This window comes from Amia ocellicauda, chromosome 9 (assembly GCF_036373705.1).
Source record: "Amia ocellicauda isolate fAmiCal2 chromosome 9, fAmiCal2.hap1, whole genome shotgun sequence".
Classification (NCBI taxonomy): Eukaryota; Metazoa; Chordata; class Actinopteri; order Amiiformes; family Amiidae; genus Amia; species Amia ocellicauda.
In genome coordinates, this window is record NC_089858.1 from 5,005,362 (window position 1) to 5,031,371 (window position 26,010).

Sequence of the window (26,010 nt, forward strand, 5' to 3'; positions counted from 1 at the left end):
ATACTGATTTATTAGTCTGACACATGCATCGCTGCACATGACCTCTACGTATAATTTGATATATAGGGACACTTAAATTACTTAATACAATAGAAATGACATGTGTCTGACACTAGCAGATGATCCAATGGTTTCACAGACATTGATTAGCACTAGTCTCGGACTACTCGACCTAAAACAACACAGGACAGTCAACAGCTAGTGCTAATGCGTGTCTGTGAAACCAGCCCTGTGGTCGCATTGTTACAGTGCAGCTTTCCGCAGTTCTGCGCAGATCTGCAGAATCCCTCGATTCCATTGGTGGAGACGCACAGTTCGCGCAGCACTGCGGATACTGCGCTGCAAAAATGCGACGGCGACACAGCTTTTGATTGGCTGTGACGTTTAATCAAGCGACGGAAGTGGGGATCTCTGGCGCAGCGCGGTAGCCATGTTCGCGCTGCGAATGTGGGTTTTCGATTGAGTTCATTCAAATTACTGGTTTTGCTGGGTTATTTTACATACATTTGTTTCAACGACCAGAGTGATACATTATGGGTGAAGATCCAGACGTGATCCCCGAGCGGGAAATGAAGGTAATGCGGTTATTTTAATTTCTCCTGAAATAATCAAAAACTTAGTAATACTAATAGGACACCTAGTTTCGCTTTTCCAAAGTTCTGCTGTGGTTAAGCAGAAAATGCCAGTCGTGCAATATTATCATCTCTCCAACGCCAGGAGTGTTGGGCTTGGGTGGGCAGTGGATATCAGCCCCACCGCATGCCTGGAGATGGTGTATATAATCGGTGAAAGGCAGGATACAGGGTGGCGAAATATACATCCCTGTTGTTAAAATGAGACATACTGCACAGAGCTGGAATAAAACCCAAATATAAACGGCAATACAAACTTCACAAAGTTGATTATAGCAATAAACACCATTGTATCCCAGGAGTGTGTGTGGCGTTAACTTTGTCCCTCCTCTTCCTCTCTCTGTGTTGTTGTTTCCAGGACTTCCAGTTCAGGCAGATGAAGAAGATCCGCGTCTTCGCCGCCCCGGAGCTCATGCCGCGGGAGAGGTCCAGCCTGCTCGCCGTGTCCAACAAGTACGGGCTGACCTGCGCGGGCAGCGGGGCGCTCCTCAAGCTGTTCCTCACCCGGGACATCATCGCGGCCAACCGGGTCGAGGGAAATCCCAACGAGATAGGTAGCGTCTTTCAGTGTCCGGTTCTGTGTGGAAACTCTCAGACACAATGTCACAAGTCAGCAAAAACGAATTGGGAAAACACAAATGTATATGTTGATTGCTTAAGTATCCAGAGCCCTGAACTCGGTGTTTGATGGAAGCCCCTTTGGCAGCGATTACAGCTGCAAGTCTTTTTGGGTGGGTCTCTCCAAACTTTGCACACTGGCTTAGTGCAATGTCTGTCCATTCTTCTTGGCAGATTTGATGAAGCTTAGGGTTCGCTGTATATGGACGGTTTCAGGTCTTCCCACAGATTCTCAGTAAGACTCAAGTCAGGACTCTGACTCGGCCACTCAAGGACATTACCCTTCTTGTCCTGCAGTCACTCCAGTGTAGATTTGGCCTTGTGCTTTGGATCATCATCCTGCTGAAGGGTGAATTTACACCCCAGTTTTAATTCTTCAGCAGGGGTTTTCCTCTAGTATTTACCTGTACTTTGCTCCATTCATTTTTCCTTCAGTCCTAACACGTTTTTCATTCCGTGCTGAGGTGACGCCTCCTCACAGCAAGATGCTGCACCACTATGCTTGACTGTAGGGATGGTGTTGAATTAGTGTAGGTTTGCCACCACATTGAGGCTTTGATTACTTATGCAATCGAGACATTTCAATTTGAATTTCATATTTATTCTCCATTTACTTTCCTTTTGTTATTACATTGAATGTGTGGGCTAGGTTATGTATATACAATGCTAATTCCTACTTCAACAGTTGTGCCTGTTTTAAAAGATTGCATATTTAGATCAGATCACTTGTTAAAGGGTCTTCTGGTCTGTTTGGGACTAAATGGCAATGCAGATGTAAGTCCTGGTACAGTGTCTCACACTAACATGGGCTCCTCACCCTGCTTTGTGACCCATCTGTTTCAGTGGAGACTGTGAAAGGGCTGTGCGTTCCCGTGACATTCCCCATGCACCATTTGGCGCTGAGCTGCGACGAGCTCACGCTGTCGGTGTGCACCGTGTCCAGTGAGAGCGGCCTGAAGATCTCCTTCTACGATGTCCGCTCTCTCCTCAATAAGGTAGGTGCTCTGTCCAGTTTTTCAAAGGCGATGTCAGTACTGGGGCATTGCATTTCTCGCCTTGACTTATACAGGCTCCTTCTAAGGCACTTGTTGAGCCATCATTATCAATCATCCCATTGCAGTAGCTTAATCGCCTCAATTAGTCAGTTTATTACAACAAATTACACACATTTTGACAAACAGCGATGTACATGGCTCCTGACACATTTAATCATGCGTCCATCAATATATCAATCAAATTAAGTGTTACGGCTTCTTCTTGACTGGTTCTTGTTGGGGGGAGGGTAAGAGCAGATAACGTGGGGTCTGTGGGTGGGTCACTGCAAGACCAGAAGGTATTAGTCAATTTCTGATTTACAGTACTTATCAAACCTTGGAAAGGAAAGGGTTTAATGTCCAAACTACATGTGTTATTGTTATTGTTATTATTATTATTATTATTATTATTATTTCTTGGCAGACACCCTTATCCAGGGCCACTTACAACATAAGTGCAATACAAAATGCAAGAATACAGTTAAGTACAAGGCATCAGTCATTACAAATTCAATTTTAACTAAAACAGCAATTCAAAATACATTTTACACATTTAAATTTACAATTTACACAAGTACAGTAAGTGACTTCCTACATCCTGGACGGTGAAAGCTAAGTGCTGTCAAGATGTAGGGTCACAGTCAAGGGCTACGGGAAAGGGAGCAAGGAGGAAAACAATCAAGAACGCAAGAAGCAGGGAGCTGGTTAAATGATAAACCATTATTATTATCATTAAATGTTTATTTGACTTAATAGCTCTCTCTTGAGCCAGTGCTCAGTATGTCTTTATTGATTCCTCGGGGGTAGCTTCATTGGTAGAGTATAGTCTCTGTTCAATTTGTATATTCTGTGGTCATTACACTGTTTTCTGCTTGGACAATGATTAGAAACCGTTTGATATGCAATCAGCTTGCTGGTATTATCTGAGGAATGTACTCGCACAATTAAAGTCCCCTTCAGATGCGTTTAAACATTTCCCATTTCCCTGTACCACCACCGAGTTATTCACAGACTGCAGATTGCATGTTTTTGTGATGTTAAATGTCACACTACTACTGCCTTTCTTTTGTGGTCCAATGATAAATTGAAAGTTCTGTAAAATAAGATGTATCCATATTGTCCATAAGTCAATTTTTAGCATTCTCTTAGCTTTTCATGCATCAATTAATCCAATTGCACCAAAAAAAAAAAAAATCATTAGTTTCTCGTTTCCTAATTAATTAGTTTCTGTGTTACTTTCCTAATTGTAGTTAGTTTATCCTGAGTGACTTTAGTGACACCTGGAGGATAACAATAGAAATACAGGTTACAATGCCAAGTGAAGATAAATGCATCAGCCAATTCATGACAGATTTGTATTGGATTAAAATAATGTACTATAACTTAAAGCAAACGTTTTTTCAACAAATACGAACAGCTGTATTCTTTGCAATTCACACACGATGGTACAATAATGTGTTTCTTGAATACAGTACTGTTTTTTGGCGGTATGAGCCTAATTTGTACAAAAAAACATCTGTATAACCAACAGCGTAGATATACTTATTTGTCTTACAAGTTACAGTTATAACATTATTTGTAGCTCAAAACACAAATCTATAATTTTCTAATTTAAGGGATCCTTTCAAAATGAATTGACTATCATTACCTGAGCTACTGGTATTCCAGCTGCTTAAACAACCGACCATGCTGTTCGACTGAACGGGTTCTGTCTTTTCATGAAAGAGGCGCACAGGGGAGCTGCGGCAGTCTGAAGATCAACTCTGCTGTTCTCAATGATTAAAGAGACATTTTCGAGAGATCCTCCCTGTGTGTACTAACGCTGTAATTTATAGTTGATGACAATCAATGTGAGAAAAATTGAGCTAATAATAATGAACTCATTATGTGGCTTTTGAAGGTGACCAGACCTGATCATACATAGTTTAGGAATTCATTTCTGTTGATGGCTATTCACTCTTCATTATAGAAATGTAATTTGTGAACTGAGAAATTATTTCTTTGTGTGCATGAAGGCCTCCCCAAATACGTCAACATTTCAAGTTGTAACGCAAGAAAATGTGAAAAAGTCCAAGGGGGTGAAGACTTCCTGTAAGTCGTGTATAGATATAGATCAGTATATCAGCAGCAGCCGCCTTTATCGATCCACTGCTAACCGAAGGCCTCCAAGATATTTCCACTTTTTTACCTATAGCTTCTCTTTTCCACGATATGCCTGCAGAGTCGATTTGATCTTTCCATCTTTTATGTGCTGCTCTTTTTTCATCTCTTGGGATCCATTTGATAGCTTCTTTTCTCCATCTTTGATCTGTTCTGTCAACACATCTGGCCTATTGCCATTCTAACATTTCCACTCTTTCAACGACTCTTACCATTTAAAGGTCATGGAAATGTAAAGTGTTTTTTACATCTGCTATCTGTCCTAGTTGTCTTTTGAAATTCATTCAGGAGTGAGAAATGTTCCTGCTTCACAACCTTCCTTTAGTCCGAGAGCTCAAGCTATCAGTCAAGCTCGTAATAAAGCTGGTCTAAAAGACAACCTAGGAGTCCTAGACCTCTTGTGAGAATTTTGTTTTGCATTTAAAGAAATTCACAGTTCACAACATTGATTCAGATGAATATAGCCCCATGAAAAAGTGTCAGCACCCTTCATTTGAACTGGTTATTTACTTATTAATTTGGTGACTATGGTTATTCATCAGTTTGAAGTTCATTGAACACAGTATATCGTGTCTGCAATCCCATACATGAGTATCAGTGTTTCTTGTCTGAATCCCCTGCAATCTTTATCAATACACAGTAGGCTGAATTGATGTTCAGTAAATATGAAAAATTAACCTCAATGCTGTTTAATAATCCTAATGTATATATTATTCTGAATTAATTGGTGAATAACATTTCAAAAGCTGGGTATGAGTTTGTATAATTCATAAGGTGTGTGCATATCTTTTCTACTTATGTGAGTTTGAAAACACAGATGGGTTCCTGTACTGAATCCTAAGTAGGCTATAGTAGGTACAGGTATCTTTATCTCTATCCATTATTTATTTATCATTAATTTATTTGTGATTGATTGGCAGCCTGAGGTGTTTGGACTGGCAACTCAAACTTATCCATTAATTCTTGAGTGCATTATTTTCATTGACACTGAATGCAAAATGGTTAGACTGGCACATTTGTTTTGCTGATTAGCAAAGGTTTCAGTCTCCAGTCGGGTCAGCCTGCCTGGGCTGGCATGAAAACAGTGTGCATATTTCCATCAGGGCTGTGATGTTGATCACAGCAAGTATTTAGGCCTAGTCGGTGCACTTGAGGACACTGTAAACCAATCTAACCCTGCGTCACTGGTAGCACTGTAATGAAAGGCATGTTTTCACCTTTGAAGGTAGAGAAGCATTACTGAAGGACGGTGGGACCTTTGAGCACGAATTTCCAAATTGTACAGATGGCATCATTGTAGCTACTGTTTATATTTGATTGAAAATGCTAATGTCATATTTGTGCATTGTTCATTAATAAAAAGTATGTTATGCCACTTAGGGCTAGGCCAATTAAAAACCTTTGAAGTACAAAGCTGTACCCTGCGGCAGATTAATTTATTGTTAGAAGCCACTTATATGTAAATCAAAAAATTAAGACTGCATTGAAAAACCACCATACTTCCAATTAAAAGCACCGCAGCTGACTTAGGCAAAGCAAATTTGTACTTAACAGTCACTGTTGTGAGCACATTAACAGTCATAGTGTTCCTAATAAAAGTGTTTATTTAACCGTATGTAATAATCCTTATTAAAATACAGAGCAGCCGTTAGTTTGATATTATATTAATTATATTCTTTAATTGATTAGTGTTGGCAAATAGCCTGTTTTATAGCTGATTTAGGAGAGAGTCAGGTCTCCAGTCTCCAGTCAGGTCTGTCAGTGTGTGGCTGGGATGAAAACAGGGTGTAGTTTACATCAGGGGTATCCTGCTGAATACAGCAAACATTTAATTGGTGCCCATCACGAGACAGTGCTGATTTTAACCGATTTGACTCGTGTCACAGGATGGTAATTAAAAGTACATTTCAAAGTAAAATAAAAATGGCAAAAAGTACAATGATTAAATGTATAAAATATATTAAATCGTAATTTTAAACCTACTCTACTATAACACTTCTTACAATGGCTTGTACACGTTGTATTCTGTCATATTTGATTGAAGCAATGTAGTGGTCTTCTTGCACCAGTGGTTTTCTGATTGTGCAGCACCCCCGTCTCTCCTGTTTTGTTTTATTCCTGCCAATTACTATTCTTCTCCTTTATTAAATTCTTTTCTGAATCTCCCCCAATTTCTAACAGCTGTACATTTTGTACCAATTGAGCTCAGCTGAAACAGCCCTTCAGACACTGGGTACTCGGGACCAGATTTGAAATCAGTTGGGTTTCTGCCAATGTATGGTGTGGGTATCAAAGAGGGGGTGTGGTGGTGTAGCAGGGTCAGATATTCAGAGACATTGACATTTAAGGTCAGGTCTCTGTCAAACTCTGTTAACAAGAGGTAAAAACGAACAGCTGCTCAGTTAATTGCAGCCAGATCTCGGCCAGTTATTTAATCAAATTACACAATTAACCTGATTAAATTAATGCACAGTATTTCCAGTTGCCATATGAGCATTTTGTAAGCGATCAGCTAGAGCAATAACAGTGAACATCTTAAATGAGAAGAAGAAAGTGTGAGCACAGCCCAACTCTCTGTATGTCTCGCCTCTGCTTCAGGCCCGGAAGGAGAAACTGCCGTTTGCCGATTACAGGCCCCCGACTGGGGAAGGCACCGCCGTGCAAGACTTGAAGTGGAACCCGGCCGTGCCCTCGCTGCTGGCGGTCTGCCTGTCCGATGGCAGTATGTGCTCCCTGGAGGTCACGGATGGTGTGAAGCTGCTGGCCCAGCTGCCCCCCTCCACAGGCGTTACATGCGGTGAGCTTCCTGTTCCTGCTAATTCTGCCTCGGATTACAGGGCACGTTATGTAATGGTGTGCTTAACTCAAGAAGATGAACCTGTGTGTCAGATTGGTTGGCATCCAAGTACAGATTATTCATGTCCTGCTGTTTTGGATGTGTATATATACATTTAAAACAGCAGGAGGTTCCCAAACTTACTAATTTAAAGTCTTTAGGCTTGACTTGACACATGAGCATGATTTGAAAATAAATGATTTAAATCTAACCGTTTAGCTTTCCGCGGAGATGGATTTTATGGTATCGGTCACTTGCTGTCTGCTGGTGTTTACAGTAGTTGATAGTTAATCATTATACCGTCTCCCACGACAAGGCAGCCCATGTAAGAAACTTTTAAACACTATCGAAGCAGAGGTAACGAACATCGCCAGAAAGAAGAAAAGTAAATCTAATGTTTATTAAATGAAATCATATCATGTGTTACAAACATTTAAATTGTGTGTCTGTATTTTTTCATCTTTTATTCTAGTTTGCTGGAGTCCAAAAGGAAAGCAGGTGGCTGCGGGGAAACAGAACGCCACTGTTATCCAGTATTCACACGTAAGTCACAAACCTGAGAGGAAATCCACAGCGATGTATTACATGCCAGTCCTTGGGTCTTAAAGGGATGCATTTTTATTTTCCTCAACAGACCCTGCAGGAGAAAAAAGTGATCCCCTGTCCTAATTTCTACAGCTCTGACAACCCGGTTAAAGGTAAGCCTATATTTCTAGGGCAGAAAACAGCTTTAGCACTAATTTTCCATCATTATTACTTGAATGTCTATCAGTGAAGTCATTTTTTTGTGACCCGTGTCCTTCTTTCCCCAGTGTTGGACATCCTGTGGCTAAGTACATATGTCTTTGCTGTGACGTATGCTGCAGCTGATGGTGCTTTGGAGACCCCGCCTGACCTGGTGGTGGTCTCCCTTCCTGTAAGTATGCAATAGATCAATTGACCCTCAAGACGTATTGTGAGAGATTTTTTTCTTTCTATTTTGGCAGCTATATTAATGATTGATACCATTGTTCATTTTCAATGGATCTTGTTTTAACCTTTAAAGTGCTTTGGGGTCGGAAGAACCAGAGTTTGGGAACTCATTCACTAAACAAGTGTATGGACTCCTAGAGATCCTGCCATGAAAATAAGTTATCTGTTCAAAACAGTCTGTAGTTTGTTCAGTGCAGGATTCGGTTACCTAAAATTCTGTTTCGTTTTTTTCCCCCTGTACTTAATGAAGAAAAAGGAAGAGAAGAAACAAGAAAGATACCTGAACTTCAGTGACTTGGTTTATGGATCCTGCACTGAAAGGCAGCACCATTATTTCCTAAGTCATATAGAAGACTGGTAAGCATGTCAAGTTTTTTTTTTTTTTTTTTTTAAATCTTAACTTTTATTATTTTATCTCTTCGCAGACGCCCTTATCCAGGGCCACTTACGACATAAGCACTTAACATTTCCATTTAGCTAGAGAATACACTTAAAAATGTATATTACAATCTGCCTGCATTTTATTACACACTGTTCTCTCATGTCACAGGGATATAGTTTTGGCCGCATCCGCAGCTTCCATTGAAGTCAGCATCATCGCCAAGCAGGAAGACAAGGTAGCGATCGTAATAAAATAATCACCTTGGAAAATCAGTTCTATGATAGGTAAAGATAGAATAGGTAAACGGTTTGAAACAGGAAGTCAAGGCGTTGGGATGTTTCAAGTTGTGGATTGGTACTTTTGAAGAACTAACAGGTGTGTATTTTTAAAAAACATGGCTTGGAACATTTTTCTGTGAAGGGCAAAGAGAGCAGTAATTTGGGAGGAAGTTATCCAGCGTTCAGTACATTTCAAGATACGGTTTCTATTAACAGATATTGTTTGCGCACTGTATAACAGTGATAATGTCGACTTGTGTGGCATGGCTTCGACTCATCACTGCTTATGTCTCTTAGACCAACTGGGAGCTGTGGCTCTTGGAGGATGCCAGTAGGGCAGAGCTGCCTGTGACCCTAAACAACGATGACACGCTTCCTGTGGGGGTCGCCATTGACTACACCAGCCAGGAGCAGATCCCGATTGGTGAGTGCCGGACTTCCTGTTCACGACTGCCAGCCTGGCAATAGCCATAGAGAGCCAGTGCTCCTGGTTCATTTATTTATATTTATATTTTAAAGCTTTTTGTCGTTATATAATTCTCTTCAGTGTCGTGTCCACTGTGGCCCAGGTGCCCCTCTGTTCCCAGATTAGTTTCAGGAGGCACTGCTTCATACATCTCACCGGCTGAGTCCCAAACTGGTCTGGGGCAAGTACTGTTACGTCCCTTACATAACCAGATGCAACGCCAGTGCATTTGAATATTGTAACTACAATAATGCATCGATGCAAGAGACGACTCTTTACTAACCCTTAGGGGATGTCAGTGATATATCATTTTCAGATCTGATAGTTGCATGTACTCCAGAATCCAGCTAATTTTGTCTTTTAGCAACAACCTTGATTTGGACAAGTTGTAGTTTTTAAACTTTTTCTTAAACAAACCTTGTCTTATGTTTGGGCAATACAGTAGATCTTTCTTGCTGTGACTCACCATTTGTCAATTATTTATGCCTTTTATTTATCACTCTTAAGTGTGATGCGCTCTGAGTTCGGCCCCAGTTTCTGACAGGAAGTCGAATTTAGAGAATGTTGTGGTCCATTGTCATTGAGTGGAGTTGTCTCTGGCTGTAGGCGATGAGAAGACCCTGCCTCCAGCCCCCGTGCTCATGCTGCTCTCCACTGATGGCGTTCTGTGTCCTTTCTACCTCATCAACCAAAACCCTGGTGCGAAGCAGCTCTCCACCCTGCCGGTCAGCCTGTCCCTTGACGGGGAAAGGCAGCCTAAGGCGGGTAAATAAACCTTACATTTTTTTCTTTAAAATCAATCTTACTTCTGCTGTACCTAAATCTGTTGTCGCATGTATTTTTACAATTTGCTATGTCAGATCTCATTGTATTTGTAGTTCATCTTTCTATCATCAAATCAGAGCCATACTGGAAATGTAGGACAAATCAATCAAGCATAACGAGACAAGGAAATCTTGTTAATTGCATTGCTAGTCAAATTGTTTTACGTTTTTATATACCTCTACTATTGCCTTTTAAAATGCATATTTTGTTATCAATTAATTTAGTCAAGATGAGTCAGAAGTACATCCTGAAAAATAACTGATTTGAAATGTCTGTGTCTGTGAAATTATGTATTTTTGGGCAGAAGCGACTGAAATGTTAATCGGTGTCAATCCCTTGTCTTCTGTACTGCGTTCTCAATACTGCATGGGTTTGTGTAATCTCATTTCAGGGACTCTCTCTCATCCACCTCCGTCTGCAGTCGTCCCTGCAGGGCCCCCTGGTCTCCGCCCTCCAGCGTCGGCCCCTGTACCTCCCATCCCTCCGGGGTCCTCTGCTCCCGCCCCCAGCACTGGCCTCAGCACGGGCTTTTCTTTCGCCCCCTCCGTGCAAAACTCTGCGGCCCCTTCCGCCTTCTCTCTGAGCTCCACAATGTCCAAGGCCTCGCCAGCCACCCCTTCCCTGGGAGCTGCCGCCTTCTCCTTTGCATCTCCCACCTCCAAGCCCCTGCCAGCCGCCCCCTCCCCCTCCGCCTCGGCCTTCTCTTTCAGCGCCCCCCCAGCGAAGCCCCCGGGGGAGGGCGTTTCGGCCCCCTCTGTGCCTGCTACTCCAGCAAGCAGCTTCAAGAGCAGCACAGAGATCGCAACCCCTGCTGTGAAAGTCAACCTCAACGACAGGTGCGATATTCGATATATACGATGATCCCGCTGTAAGATCTTCACTAGCATGTGTTCTGTACTGAAGAGCAGCCTTCGAGGAGCACAGTAATGGAGATTGTGTGTTGGTTGCCGTTACCCAGGGATCACCATCTCTTCCCTCTCCCCAGGTTTTCAGCTGTGGAGACCCCAGCACCTCCAATCGCTGGTCCTCCGCAGTTCTCCTTTGCCTCCTTGCCCAAGGCGGCCTTCCCCAGCCCGGTCAACCAGTCCACCCCACTGCCCAGCGCCAAGACGGCCCTCGCCTCTGGTGCGCCTGGTATACCTCTCTAGTCCCGTCTTCCTGCCTGCGTTGCATGCATCCATGTTGCCTACCTCCTTTAATCCTGCTTTGGGATTGCACTTTGTGTTGGTCTGCTTTTGTTGTTTTGGGTCTTGTATGTGTTTCTGAGCGATGTTGGTTTTCATGAAATGCACGAACGCTCGCAGAGCAGCTCTGCTCCTGAAGTTGAGCTGAGTGTTTTATTTGCATCTTTCAAATGTCATTGACCTGGAAAACACATTAACTTGCATTAGTCCGTTACTGACTAAGTCATTCAGAGGTCAGCTGGAACAAAACCCAAAAGAGTCAGGATTGTCCAGGACCAGGGTTTAGCAAACGCCTCTTATTGGCATTCCTGTCTTGTTCATTTTAACCTATAAAAAAAAAAAAACATTCAGAGCAGCGGATTACAGAAAATGCCAAATTAAAAATGTTTGCATCACATTTGTTTGGTCCTGTTAAGCTTGTAATAAATTTCAATTTGGAATCCGTTTGGAAGAGAACTCAGCAGGTTGTGACCTTCAAGGACCACATCTGTCCAATCCTGAATTAATTGAACAAATTACTTTTCTCATGTTATCAAAAACGTAGCACATTCATAGTGTTTAGAAACTGACGATTGACTGTCCCACAAAACCAGCAGGATTGTGACTTTCCAGGACTGGTTTTTGGTGTGAATGTTAGATTTCAGCATGATTTGGTTTACTTTTTGTGCAAATTTTTTTAGGAGGGCAGAAAGTACTGCAAAAAAAATTGCCTTATAGCGAATTGTTTTGCTGTAGCCTCGTTTACGTACATTTGTTTTGTTATTGTAGAATGACACATCCTCAGTCTTTGTTACACACTGTTGTTTGTTAAAGGGAATTGACTTACTCTAACCTGATATGTTCTAAATACTCTAGACTAAACCCATCTCTAAGGTGCTTTTTTATGGTACATACAAATGTGTGTGTGTGTGTGAGAAACCGAACCTTGAGCTGTTTCAAGGCTGTTTCTAATGATACCTGTTCCCTTCTGTGTTCCCAGCTGCTGCACGGCCAGTTCAGACTGTCACCACAACTGCAATGGCCCCGAAGCCTGGCCCGGCCCCTCAGGCACCGGGAAGAACCGCCACTCCACAGGTAGGCTTTTGCATTGATACTCATCCTTCTGCATCGTCCCAGTGTTTCATCTAGCCTCGGTGGAAACATGCTAAGATTGTCACCCTCTATTGTAACAGCTTTGTCAGCAGACATGTTGTATGGCTTCTTCTGCATAAAAGCTTCATATTTTGTAACTGTGATGTGGTTAATATTTTAGTTCTGCAAAAACACACAAGCTGGGGAATCCAAGCTTCTCAACCTACTTGATCACACTGAGAAGCAGTTATTAATTTGTTTTCACCCATTTGTCTGGCGTTTAATTAAATTGAGAGCTGTTCTTCATATTGTTGGACATGTATGGGTTCTGTTTCTTTGTTAGCTCAGTATTGAGTTTGCTTTCTTTCTCCGCAGCCCCCTCTCTCTGTCAAAGCCCTGGAGAAACAGCTGCAGCACAGGAAAGAGACAGACCCAGTCATGGCAGGAATACTGGAGGAGGTAAGATCGAAATTAAAATACACGTCTCCAGAGATAATAAGATTACATCTCCTCTACATAAAAAAATAAAAAAATATTGTTTTACGTATGTGTTAAATAAATCTTCTCTGACCCGTGTTGGTCTTGGAATGTATACTTCACCTCGATGTGTGTTTCTGGTGCCTGGTTTGCAGATCGCTCACTTCCAGAAGGAGCTGGATGACCTGAAGTCGCGCACGGAGAAGGCCGATTTCAAAGTGGGCAGCACGCAGCAGATGAAAGAATTGAGGAAGGAATCGGAGGATCTTCACACCTTCATACTGGAGATCAAAGAGACGACGGAGGTGTGTACGAGATGTTTGCTTCATTGAAGTGGCTCCTGATGGACATGTTCGGATAAAGACCTGATCTTCAGTCTTCTCTTTTGGAATGACGGGGGGGTGGGTTCTTACGATATCGTAAATGCGAGCTGAGGACTTAAATACAGGGGTTTTAGGAGCTATCTTGCATACGATAAATGTGGGGGTTGCCTGTACCTTTGCTATGTTACCAATCGGTGCTTTTACAACTTTAGATTGACGCCTCTTTTGGTTATCACTCCCTGTGTATATTTAATAATTCTGTGCTCACAAGAAGCTGGTCATAGAATCTGCAGTAAAGACTCAATGAGGTCCAGCAAGTACAAGCCCTTACTGTCTGTCATCGTGTGCAGTCTCTGCATGGCGATATTAGCACTCTGAAGACCACCATGCTGGAGGGCTTTGCGGGGGCTGAGGAAGCCAAAAGTCAGAACGAGCTCAACAAGGACCGCGGATACCTCCAGCTGCTGTACAAGAAGCCTCTGGACCCCAGGAGCGAAGACCAGCTCAAGGTGAGATGAGGCCGAATGCAGTTCATGGTTTTAATTTACTACCATGTCAATTCTAGTGCCAGGGTGTACCAACCTCTGGTTATGGCTTTTGTAGGTCTTGCTTATTGTCACCAGCTTGTTATGTTGATGGAGTTGTTCTGACTTGGGCAATTTAATGATTTAATTACCTTTTCCTTCCAGGAAATCCGTAGGTTGTACCAGTACATCAAGTTTGCAGTGGAAGATGTAAATGATGTGCTTGATCTGGAGTGGGAGAAACATCTGGAGAAGAAGAAGAAAAAGAAGTAAGAGACTGTGCTGAAAGTGCTGCTAATGGTCTCAGAAGTCTGCTTTCCTGATTTTCTGTCTCCATCTCTGTTTTCATTTGTTATTTTTTTCTTCTCTTCCAAGGCACCTGATCGTCCCGGAGAGGGAAGCGCTGTTCAGTGCTCTGGCCAATCACCTTGACATCATCAATCAGCAGAAGCAGAAGCTGGCCGTGCTTGTGACCAGCCTGCAGGACCTCCGCCTGTACAACAAAACGTCCCAGTGGAGCGTCCCCAGCCAGCCCTCCACTCATGCCACAGAACAAGGGTAGGGTTCCCTGCTCTGTCTTTCTAACAGTTGAACGGTCTTCCTTCATGTGACACTGACACTGAGATTCATTTAGTTTAAACTATTAATTGCACTATACTTGGAAAAACAGCACCCTGAATGTGAAATAGAAGTGTAAATGGACCTTGTGTAAGAATGACTTGGGGTAGAGCGAGAGTGGCACATGAGACAGGCCACAGTTGCATTAACCCATATTCAATTTTATTTGGTCTCCCAACTTGAAACTCAGACCGAAGCAAATATCGGTATGGTGTGAATTATGATTCTCGGAGCCCAAACCAGAAAGAGAGTAAAGATAACCTCAAACCTGTTGTTCTGAAGACAAATATGCAGCCAATTTGCTAATAACTGTGGAGTAATGGAAGAATGGTTTTGCTGTATTAACAGAAAGTCTCCATCGATTTTGATCTGGAAACATTTGTGGTGTGAAAAACCTTTCTTTTGGTTTGAATGCAAGGACTCTTATAGAATCTCTTGCAATGACAGAATGGCATTTGTGCAGTTGGACAGGTATTTGTGTTTGTGCAGTTCTCATGCGTTGTCCTATGTACTTTGCAGTTTGGATATTGAGCTGGAGAGTCTCCGAAACGCGCTAGTGAAAGCCAGTCTGGAGACAACCTCCAAGACGTCCTCCAAATCCCCAGGTAACCCCCTCAGTGTATAATTTGCAGCCTCGGGTCTTCTCCCATACATCTCGGTGCCTGTGTCCTGCTATTAACAGTGTTTGTTTTCAGTGTTGGAATTCCACTCTGTCGGATCAGGAATTTATAACCTTAAGCTTGCAAACGCGTATTTGGAAAACGCCTCTCGGGACGAGGGTAAATAAGTGCTTTTTGTCTTTGCTGACGCTGTGTACTCCCAGGCTTCCCTTGTTCAATAGACTCTCTCTTTCAGCCAAGATGTCCCCAGTGAAACAAAGCCAGCTGAGGAATTTCCTCTCCAAGAGACAGACGCCTCCTGTTCGGTCAACAGCTCCAGGTACAGTTAGATGATTCAGTATGAGTCGTTCATGCCCCTCGTTCGGTGTTCCAGAACGCACTGTCCACATAACCGTTATGCCGAGTCTGATTCCTGCCGCGTTCGACCTTCACAGCCAATCTGTCCAGATCGGCGTTCCTCTCCCCAAAGTTCTACGAGGACCTGGATGACGTGAGCTCCACCTCGTCTGTATCCCAGGCCCTGGACCTCGAGGACCCCCAGGCCGGGGAGTTGGAGGAAGCCCCCATTCCGGTGCCACGTCACCCCACCGTGGTCCGCACTCCCTCCATCCAGCCGGGCTACAGTCCGCAGTCGACCCCCTTCAGCAAGATCCACGCCGGCCTGAGCTCGGTCATCAGCCCAGGTGAGAGGACATTCGGTTCCCCTTTGACTTGAGTGTTCAGGTACTTTTGTGCAGACTCCGGGAACAGGAAGATCATGGTCTTGTGGGGTTGGCCTCTGATGTCCTCACTCTCTGTTAAATCAATCAAGCTGTCTCTATTAAAGATCATCTCAAAGCCAAATATCTGACAATAATAAACTATTGTATACAAATATGTCAGAGATATAATAACGAAAGCATTGGAATGAGAGTGGAAGCACAAAATATTTCATAGGATTACATACAAAAATATAAAATGCAGTAATAACAAGTAATATAATGCAATACATTATTTCCTTCTCTTTTTATGATGTAATTATTCACTTATTGGATACCAGCTTAATAACCCCCCCCCCAAAATATAAAGCAGGATGTGACTGAAGTGGATTTTATTTATTAACATAACCAGTTAAAATATTTTTTTCTTTTTTTTTTTCCTCCTTGTATTTCTAAGAAGTAGGGAAAAAAAACCTTGCAGAAATTTTTTTGTACAAGATGTTTGTGCAGATCTAATCTTGCATGCATCTTTTTCACACTGTGTAGCAGTATTTATTATTCATTATATAATTTCCCACACTTCCCCTATAGTCTTTTTATATTTACTTTTAATTCATAACTGGCTTTGATTACTTTGTCAGTTTAACAGTTAATGCATCTGTGACATTTTATCAATTACTTTAGAATTACCCCATTTTTTTTCTTAAATAAATAAAAAGGAAACATTTGTAGATATAACATTTTTGTACCTGAGTGTCTACCCTTCACTGTGACTCTCTATATTGATTTATCTACACCCTGATGGTCCCATTCCTACACTGACCATCTGCGTCACATTATTTTTGTCAGCAACATTAGTAATGGGACAAACTATAAACAACCAAAAGCCATTAATATTACCTGAACAATCGTTACTATAATTTCACAATAGAAATAGTTTTATTGATCCACTGTGTTGGACTAATAGCTTTATTTCAGTTCTGACTTGAAAACCTCTTTGGCCTGTGATTATAGTATATAAATCAGGATTATTCAATCTAACCATTGTTTATAAATGCACCCGTGTTTCAAAATACCTGTTATTGATTGATAACTGAGTAACTGAAACAGTGAGAGTAAAGTATCGGCTGTGAAACCTTTTTTTTTTTTTTTTTTTGCATTTGATAATTTTCTCTCGTTTCTCTTTAGTACCAACGAATAAAATCAGTGCCGGGGGTGCGGACAGCACAGCCTTTGTCACGAAGACGGTGAAGCACGGGGCCCCGCCCAGCGAGAGGAGCCTGCCAGTCACTCTGCCCGCCCAGCAGGCAGCCGCGGCCGCCGCCATGCGCAGACAGATGGCCAATCAGAAACCAGGTAAGCAGGAGGCGCGGTTACATCACCCAGTCCCGGAATTTCTACCATAGATTGTAAGAAACGAAACGTTTACAAAGAAGAGGAGTGGCATTTGATCATTCTCATGTGGTCACAGGTAACTTGATGCCAGATTTGCATCCAGTCTTGGTGTGGTGGGCTAAGTTGACCAACAAGTTGGGGAAATGCATGATCTGCAAGCATTTGTTTATTTTAGTTTTAGTTGACTTTCACATGATCTATTAGACCACAATGAACGATTTGTTAGCAGTCTTCTACCATTGCAATGTACCGTTCATGCAGCCAGGTGGTGCCAGCCGTCCGCACAACGTTGATGAACCCTGTGCTGCACCTGCAGGGCTTCCCACGTATGATTGCACACATTCGCAGGGCCTTAGAATTACTACAAATTGCATCACTGTTCTAGAGACACACAAGGGAGGCTGGCATGTTTGTTTACCTTCGTCTGATAATGTATGCTATCTGAAAGAATGAGATTGAAATTGATTTAGGACGTAAAAACTCTCCCCACAAATGACTTAGATCTGAATCAATTGTTGATGCTTATGAAAAGTTCCTAAACAGGCTCTCTGATGATAAGTTTAGGGTCACATTTAGTTCCGAAACAGAGCAGCCCGCCACCGAAGTGAACTCTGAGGGATTGTCACGGACAGGTGTCTGTCATTGCTTCTTGCACACTCCTGTGGTGCCATTTGGGTGAGTGTCCCTTGGCCACCAGGTTTGCACACATCTCAGGAGGGATTTTGTCCCACTCCTCTTTGCAGATCCTCTCCAAGTCATTAAGGTTTCGAGGCTGACGTTTGGCAACTCGAACCTTCAGCTCCCTCCACAGATTTTCTATGGGATTAAGGTCTGGAGACTGGCTAGGCCACTCCAGGACCTTAATGTGCTTCTTCTTGAGCCACTCCTTTGTTGCCTTGGCTGTGTGTTTTGGGTCATTGTCATGCTGGAATACCCATCCACGACCCATTTTCAATGCCCTGGCTGAGGGAAGGAAGTTCTCACCCAAGATTTGACGGTACATGGCCCCGTCCATCGTCCCTTTGAGGCAGTGCAGTTGTCCTGTCCCCTTAGCAGAAAAACACCCCCAAAGCATAATGTTTCCACCTCCATGTTTGACGGTGGGGATGGTGTTCTTGGGGTCATTCCTCCTCCTCCAAACACGGCGAGTTGAGTTGATGCCAAAGAGCTCGATTTTGGTCTCATCTGACCACAACACTTTCACCCAGTTCTCCTCTGAATCATTCAGATGTTCATTGGCAAACTTCAGACGGGCCTGTACATGTGCTTTCTTGAGCAGGGGGACCTTGCGGGCGCTGCAGAATTTCAGTCCTTCACGGCGTAGTGTGTTACCAATTGTTTTCTTGGTGACTATGGTCCCAGCTGCCTTGAGATCATTAACAAGATCCTCCCGTGTAGTTCTGGGCTGATTCCTCACCGTTCTCATGACCATTGAAACTCCACGAGGTGAGATCTTGCATGGAGCCCCAGACCGAGGGAGACTGACAGTTATTTTGTGTTTCTTCCATTTGCGAATAATCGCACCAGCTCGTTACCTGTATAAAAGACACCTGGGAGCCAGAAATCTTGCTGATTGATAGGGGATCAAATACTTATTTCCCTCATTAACATGCAAATCAATGTATAACTTTTTTGAAATGTGTTTTTCTGGATTTTTTTGTTGTTATTCTGTCTCTCACTGTTAAAATACACCTACCATTAAAATTATAGACTGATCATTTCTCTGTCAGTGGGCAAACGTACAAAATCAGCAGGGGATCAAATACTTTTTTCCCTCACTGTACACACCATTATACAGCTACTAACCTCACTAAAACAATTGTTAACCACTTTATTATCACCATCTGGATATTAGATTTTGTTGCTCTTGTGTGGGGCTTATAATACACAGTTGACATCTAATGTCTGTGTATTTCAGTAGGATTGACGGTGAGGATAAAATTGCTGTTTCTACATATCTAGAAGACATGGTTAATGCTTCACTATATGTACCGTAAAACTTACAATACTCGCCGGGTCTCAAATAGCAGCCGGTCTCCAGTAGTCGCTGGGTTTTTGATTTGCAAAATCATGTAAACAAAAGCCGGTCTCTAATAAACGCCGGGTTACTTGACAGTGTTTTATAAATAAAGAAAAGGGAAATCGATACATTTTCTAAAGATGCATTAACACGTTTGAAAGAACCTTCCACAACATATTTACATAAACTTTTTTTTTGTTTTTGTTTTTGCATCTTTGTTTTCAGTAAATATATATACCTTATATTAAAAAAAAAAAGAAAAAACACCATCACGTGTGTTATTTCTCACTTTAACTATATAATATATATTGCTGTATATGTGTATTGCTGTTAATTGTAGTGATTGATCTAACTGTCAATTGTAACATAAACAATGCATTAATGAAGTATAATGTTGATGGTTTGGTTTAAAGCGTATTTCCACAGTTTTGTTGAAGTGCTTTTTGTTTATTTAGCGAGAGTTCACAGTATATCGAATCTTAGACTGCAGAATTACCAATATCTTTTTTTCCAATCCAGTGTATAGTTCCTCATACATTGAATGTGATTTGTTTGCATCTTTGGAAAGCAAATTATTAAAAAATAAGAACAATTACAAAAATAATTTTATTTAGTTTTATGGTATGTGTGTGTGTATATGTATATGTGTGTATATATATATGGGCAGATGGGCTTCTTGTGGTTTTGTTAGCAACCTGACACTGTGATTTCATAGCATCTTTTAAGGAAGTAGATTTTTAGATTTAACTTTACAGAAAAGTATTTAATGATTTGCGCTGACCTTTTTCCGATTGATTTACACTTCAGTGTTGAACACCTCCCTCACGGAATCAACGTTGAAGAACGTGCCTCAGGTGGTGAACGTCCAGGAGCTGAAAGACAAGGGTCCTGCGCTGCCCGTATCTACGGTTCTCAGGTGAGAAATAGGCAATTTATAGGACTTTCACTGAATTCCATAACTGTCCAAGGTCTCCTGAGAGCATGGTATGGATCTGACCTTATAAGCCCCTCTGGGATAAGGTCCTGTGGATGCCTTTGATGTTCTTGCAATTCAGTCATAATTTTTACATGGCTGTATAATGTAGGACATTTTGAATCTTAATCCTTGAAGGGTGGTATCTGTGAGCCAGACAGGTGTGTTAATAATGCTGCCCACTCATTTATTTAGGTGTCCAGCTGACACACTCGAGCAGGGCAAGTGCACTTTATGACAGACAGGGTTCAATCGGATGAAAAATAGCGATAGTTTCAGGAGTTACAGGAAGGTGTGGGATCGTTGCCTTTGCTCATGTGCGACGTGGGCTCTAAAGGGAGGAGATTGAAGTAGCTTATTTTTTTATGAATGACTCGCATTACAAGATGGACTGATTCTCTGCAGAACTAGAATAATCTTGCTGCTTCAACAATTAAGGCCATCCATCTGAGACGACAGAATGCGGGTTCGCCAGTTTTTGGTCCTGCCGGTAAGCCGGGCTGATTACGCTGATTGCCGCTTCAGCGCTGACTTCGCACTGCGATAGGGGGGCTCTATAAATGATAAACATTTTCCCAGTGGTTGCATTACAAAAGCTTTTTGTTTTACAGTAGTGCATTGAAAATGGTTGTGTCTCACAGCTTCTACAGAAGACCAATTAGAGGTGAACTGTAAGGACGGGAACTTTTCTAAATATCAGAACCTTGTGATAATTTCATCATTTTTTCTGTACCTTTCAGCTCAGTCTTTTAAATGTGACAACTAGCTGGTTATGTTTTGTAATTGCTTGTATGCTGTAGTAAATAGCTATCCCCCTGCCCTCCCCATCCTAAACCTTTAGTGGATCTCTCCTCTAAGGACTTGGTGCTTTCCAACAGATTATCTAGTTTTAATTCCCCTGTACTTTCTTACCGTCTTGGTTCCTTTTTAATGTATTTTATTTTGTAACAGAATTCTTCAATTAATAATAATGCATACCATAAAAATGTCCGCTCTTGCATGCTCCTTATCAAGGACCATGCAATTGGTTACATGCATGTACAAAATAGTTTCGTGATGCAGTGGAAAACTATGAACCTTTCACCAGAATGGTCTTGTTGAACTGCAAGCGTGTCCCTTGGCAATTACAAATTGGCTGAGAAAGAAGAACTACTGGGGCTATGAGTATGAGAAGAATGCTAATGTTTCTACTCACAGGAAGTTAGGGATTTGGGGTTTTTGGTGCAACTGTTTGCAAAAAGGTGTCTTATTTCGCCACAGACTGTGCCATTCAAAAGCAAGACAAATCCCAGTGAGGTTGAATTAGTGGTTCATTGTCTCCGTTGTGGCCCTCTCATGCACGCTTCTTGGGGTCCGGGTGCCCTTTCTAGGGTCTGCTGATAACACTGTGCCACTCCAAGGTCTTGAGCAACTTCAGTTTGATGACCACCTGTCTCCTGTCTGGTAAACCGTCAGATAGGGCTCTTTTTCTGTAAGGTGTTGTCACTGAGCCGTGTTAGGAACATGACACACTGAACGCCCCGGTCTCTCCCCTCAGCCAGGTGAGAATATGTATTAAGATGCATGACACCACTCATTAAATTCAGGTGCTAATCCCCGAGTCAGAAGCATTCACTCATTGTGTTCACAGCATGAGCCATCGATTCAGGCAACCCTGGTCTGAGTTGTTAACTGCAGGCGTTGTCTGCTAGGCATTACAGCCTTTATTCCGTGTAAAGCACCATTTTGCAAATGTTTTGTACCCCCCATCACCCTGACATAGCCCTGACTTGTGTTTTGTGTTGTTGTTAACTTGCATTCAACCAAACATTCATTCATATTAATTATTTCCAATTCCCGCAAGCAATGTAGATGGCCGAGCATGTACTATTTTTACTTTTTTATATATATATATATATATATATATATATATATATATGCAAAATAAATATCTCGTTCTGTGCGAAGATGGAATTTTAAATCTGGAGTGCTCTGCTGGTTGGAGTGTCAGCCCTACTCTTCTCACAGCTGCCTGTCCAAATGTGAGCAAGCTAACATACCATATGGTAATAGCAGCAAGCAGGCCATGAAACGAGCAATAGCTGGAAGCCAAAACGCTGCGTCTTATTCCACTTTGCTTCTCAGATCTGACATTTGCAGTTAGTTGTTGCTCCCTTTCAGAGGATAGAAAGAGAAATCTTTCTAAAAAATAAAATCATGAGTAGAATCTAATATTATTATACCACAAAGAATGTGTGACATTTGTAAAGCAGATCGAAATGTTGCTGCTTGTCTGTCAGTGAGTGAAGGCTGGCATGGGTCAAATACTTAACGTGATGTTTGATTCATATACATATCCCTTAAACACCACTAGGCTAAACTTGACCACACATTTGTGCAGGAAAGATTCCCTGCCTTTTGAAATTGAAAGCATAGTCATAGTCTTTCTCCCTCTATTAAACTGGTGTCTGATTTTACTTCTGCATGATTTGGGGAGAACAAGACAGACAATGTAGTATTGGGCCATCATAGTTAGATTTCAGCATAGGTATGCATGCAAAAAATCAAAAGCATTCCCATGTTAATTAAAACACCAAACCATTAAGTATACATTTATTACATTCACATTATTATTCTTTTTGAATGTTGACCTTTGCACAAGTGTGAGGATAATGGGGACTCATTGAAGAATGCGAATGATTGATTGATTGGTTTAAGCGAGTGTAAAGCAAATCTGTAAAGCGGAGAGAATCCCCTGTAAATACAAAATACATCCTGCTAAATATCTAAAATAAATTACAGCAGGTTTCAGGAGACAGACAATAAATCCTTGTGTATCGAGTTTGTTGTCATTACCCACAGGTAGTTTAAACATTTGAAATTGTCCTGTTGTCATGCATTATACAAGCTTGGTCTGGATGCTGAAGGCTGTTCAGTTATAAATCTCTAGCCTTGAGATATAAGCCTCTTGTTGAAAGGCACACATGCAAATTGTGTGCAAAGAAAGAATACAAACGAGAATTAAAATACGGTGAAGGTCTTGCCGGTTTTAAAATACAATAATTCCCAGCATACAAAATAAAAGCCTTATTTCATATTTGTCTGACGTATCCTCTAAAAAGACTACAGCTGAACACATCTGTAGATCTATTTAAAAAAAAAAAAAAAATACTGTCACTTGAACACAAGCGCAACAGTGATGTCATCAACAAGCGCCAGATAGTTGACCTAGGAAGTTCTTTACATGGGTAACAAGATGGACAGATAAGACCACATTCAGACCATTTTACCACCTTCAGTTAACAGGTATAGAGACATCCAACATGTATTTTCTACAGTTTTTATTGTAAAAAAATAAAATAAAATACAATGATGGGACTTGAAGTCAGCCTGGGAAGTTTTTTAGCTTTTGTATCCCACACTGGGTTGAATAATGATTAAGAATTGGTGAGTTTTGGTTCTCTTCATAGCCGGACTCTGAGCCCTTCCAACACTGTCTGGAAAGCGCAGCATTCATACTTTAGCTGCTGTCTTCATAGAGGAGTGGAAGGGGTGAGTTTTTATTTTTATAATTATGCTGTTTACTCCCTCTTTTATATATAGCTTGGGAAAGGGTAAAGTTTTCTCTTTAAACGTTTAGGAACGCAAAGCCGTGGCACAAGCACTTAATCACAAAGACAAGTCGTTGTGCATTATTGATGACGTGAAGTAATTATGAACACATTCATAGCGTGTCATTTCAATTTGGAAATTTAATTTTCCAAAGCTTTCTCGCTTCCCACTCGACTGGGTCAGATGCATTTGATGGCTCTGTTTAGATTAACCCTTTCAAGACTAATCTATTTGAAACTACTACCACGGTTTACTTCCTAGCCCAAAATTGTAACCGACCGCCTCGTGAGGGGAGTGTCGTTTATCTTGCTGCTTCTGATCAAGGCCTGTACTTGTGTTTTATGCCTTCGATTTCAACAGCCCAAAAGCACAGAGATCACAAACAGTGTGTCATTGGACAGTGCAAGCCAGACCCTTCCCAGAAATGCAGCTTTCACAAGACTGTCTCTGTCTATTATCTTAGCGGAGCGAGAGCAAGGCACAAGTGCCTCCAGTCATTGGCCATAGTCACTTTTCAGTGGGTTTGTCACGAAAGAGTTTGATATTTTTCTTTTCTTTGATTATAGAGATGTCACGGTGGTGCCCACTTATAGGCTGCTGTGAAGTGACCTGCAGAGAAAAGAAATAGGATCCTGACAATGCTCCCCGAGTCGCTCCACAGCTTTAATTTAATGCACCTGTACGGTTGAGCGATGAAACATTAATGGGGCCCTCAATTATGTATGCGATTGAGGCTAACCCAAGACACTTTCTGAAAGGCAAGTAAGCACCAGTGCAGTATTGGCAGAATAATGTAGCTCTCCAAGAGACTACGCCCCGTGCAGGTGTGTCGCTGCTGCAGACCTGTCCATTGTCCGTCTGCCTCCTCTCATCCACCAAGCACAACTCAATAGACGTGTCCTAATCATATGGCTGAGGTCATAATCTTTTCCCGTGCCTTTGTTAGAGATGTACGTTATTCTTTTGGACTGTGAGGCATGCACACGCAAAAACACCCAGTATGGTGAATTTGAAACCAGAATTTCCACTGGGGAAAATTGATCATTATCTATTTTCACTTCAGAACACAACTAAAAAATGGATTGGGCTGAATGCGTCAATTAGCTAAACAGCCTTTTCAGAATGGCAGTGGTGTGTTGATTCATTTTATTTTTTATGTACATTGCTTATTTTGTATTTATAGTGCCCGTCATGTCTTTTTTAAAATATTTGTTTTGGTTGTGTGTTGCAGCACATAAGGGGTCCTGTGAGGATCAGTGGCTGCCAGCAGGGGGTGTTGACCTGCATGGGGGTCACATGTAGTAAAGGATGTATTCTATAAAGATGTGTACTTTGCTTCTGCTGGTGGAGATTGTAAGATATCTTTGATCCTAAATGTTAAAGCAAACTGTTCTGAGGTGCTGTTTTGTGATTAGGTTCCCAGGGAGGGAATGGTTAATGGGTTGCTCTTTAAATGTTTCATTCACTTACGCTGAAATGCGTTCTTTCAGCTTTAAAAAATGGTGTCTGATCCAGCAGGGTGCGTCTCACGAAATGTCCTTTCTGTGGGTCTATCTTGTGACTCCAGCGTTCGAATCCTCTCCCTGGCTTTGACAACTCGGCCAAGGTGTGCTGGCAGATAAGGCATTGTCAGGCTTGTCTGGCTCACTAGGTACTTGCAGAGCCATAATAGTTTGTTTTGAGACAAAAGCACTAATAATTGTATACTCTAGATGTGTGTGCATGCAGCGCTGTCTCAGGAGATATTAAAATGTGAATGTATGGAAGCATTTTTCTTCTATTTTGTAACTGTAACCTTTCAAAACCAATTTCCAAGTCCTTTTCAACTTTTTAAACTTCAGATATTTCAAGAAACACAACATGGGTAAACTTTTTTTTTTTTTTTTTTTGGGGAGGTTTTTTCCTGTTTCAGCTGCAGACAAAGTCAAATAGTTTTTCCTGTTTCAGCTGCAGACAAAGTCAAATAGTTTTGACGTAATCCCCATTTCCTGCATCCCCTCTCACCCTGTAATCAATTGATGCAGGTCCACAAAATGGCCAGATCGGTAACACCCAGTTTCAGCTCCACTCCTCGGGTTTCCAGACCGTGCCATCCGGTTAATTTGCATTTCAAAGCTGGACTAATTGCTGTGTGGGCATAGAGAATTCTACCACGTAATTTGTAATCTTATTAGCTAATATTAAGTCTTCCCCACCCCTCTCTTTGTTGTGGCTTTGGACTGACTTCCAGAAACGGTTGATATCAAGTTTATGTACTTTCTGGCTGCGTCTGTGGTATCTCCTGTAAACACCTTGGCCTCTTTTCCGAAGGCT

General features: G+C 41.8%; 1 protein-coding gene across 5 annotated transcripts in view; it reads left to right on the top strand.

The window, feature by feature from the left end:
• The first annotated feature begins 399 nt into the window (after positions 1-399).
• The window catches only part of nup214 (nucleoporin 214), a 76,530-nt gene continuing 50,919 nt past the window's right edge, over positions 400-26,010 (top strand). For 4 of the 5 annotated variants that reach the window (XM_066712766.1, XM_066712765.1, XM_066712769.1 and 1 more), the window contains exons 1-24: positions 400-575; positions 991-1,186; positions 2,094-2,245; positions 7,043-7,241; positions 7,753-7,823; positions 7,915-7,978; positions 8,093-8,196; positions 8,503-8,609; positions 8,803-8,869; positions 9,210-9,336; positions 9,985-10,143; positions 10,595-11,039; positions 11,189-11,337; positions 12,367-12,461; positions 12,834-12,917; positions 13,091-13,240; positions 13,609-13,767; positions 13,948-14,051; positions 14,158-14,340; positions 14,920-15,005; positions 15,256-15,339; positions 15,455-15,703; positions 16,907-17,074; positions 19,941-20,049. In XM_066712766.1, the coding sequence (XP_066568863.1) occupies positions 534-575; positions 991-1,186; positions 2,094-2,245; positions 7,043-7,241; positions 7,753-7,823; positions 7,915-7,978; positions 8,093-8,196; positions 8,503-8,609; positions 8,803-8,869; positions 9,210-9,336; positions 9,985-10,143; positions 10,595-11,039; positions 11,189-11,337; positions 12,367-12,461; positions 12,834-12,917; positions 13,091-13,240; positions 13,609-13,767; positions 13,948-14,051; positions 14,158-14,340; positions 14,920-15,005; positions 15,256-15,339; positions 15,455-15,703; positions 16,907-17,074; positions 19,941-20,049 (3,353 nt within the window). In that variant the 5' untranslated portion in view covers positions 400-533. The remainder of the gene's footprint in view (positions 576-990; positions 1,187-2,093; positions 2,246-7,042; positions 7,242-7,752; positions 7,824-7,914; positions 7,979-8,092; positions 8,197-8,502; positions 8,610-8,802; positions 8,870-9,209; positions 9,337-9,984; positions 10,144-10,594; positions 11,040-11,188; positions 11,338-12,366; positions 12,462-12,833; positions 12,918-13,090; positions 13,241-13,608; positions 13,768-13,947; positions 14,052-14,157; positions 14,341-14,919; positions 15,006-15,255; positions 15,340-15,454; positions 15,704-16,906; positions 17,075-19,940; positions 20,050-26,010) is intronic. The other variant, XM_066712770.1, reaches the window with a different exon arrangement.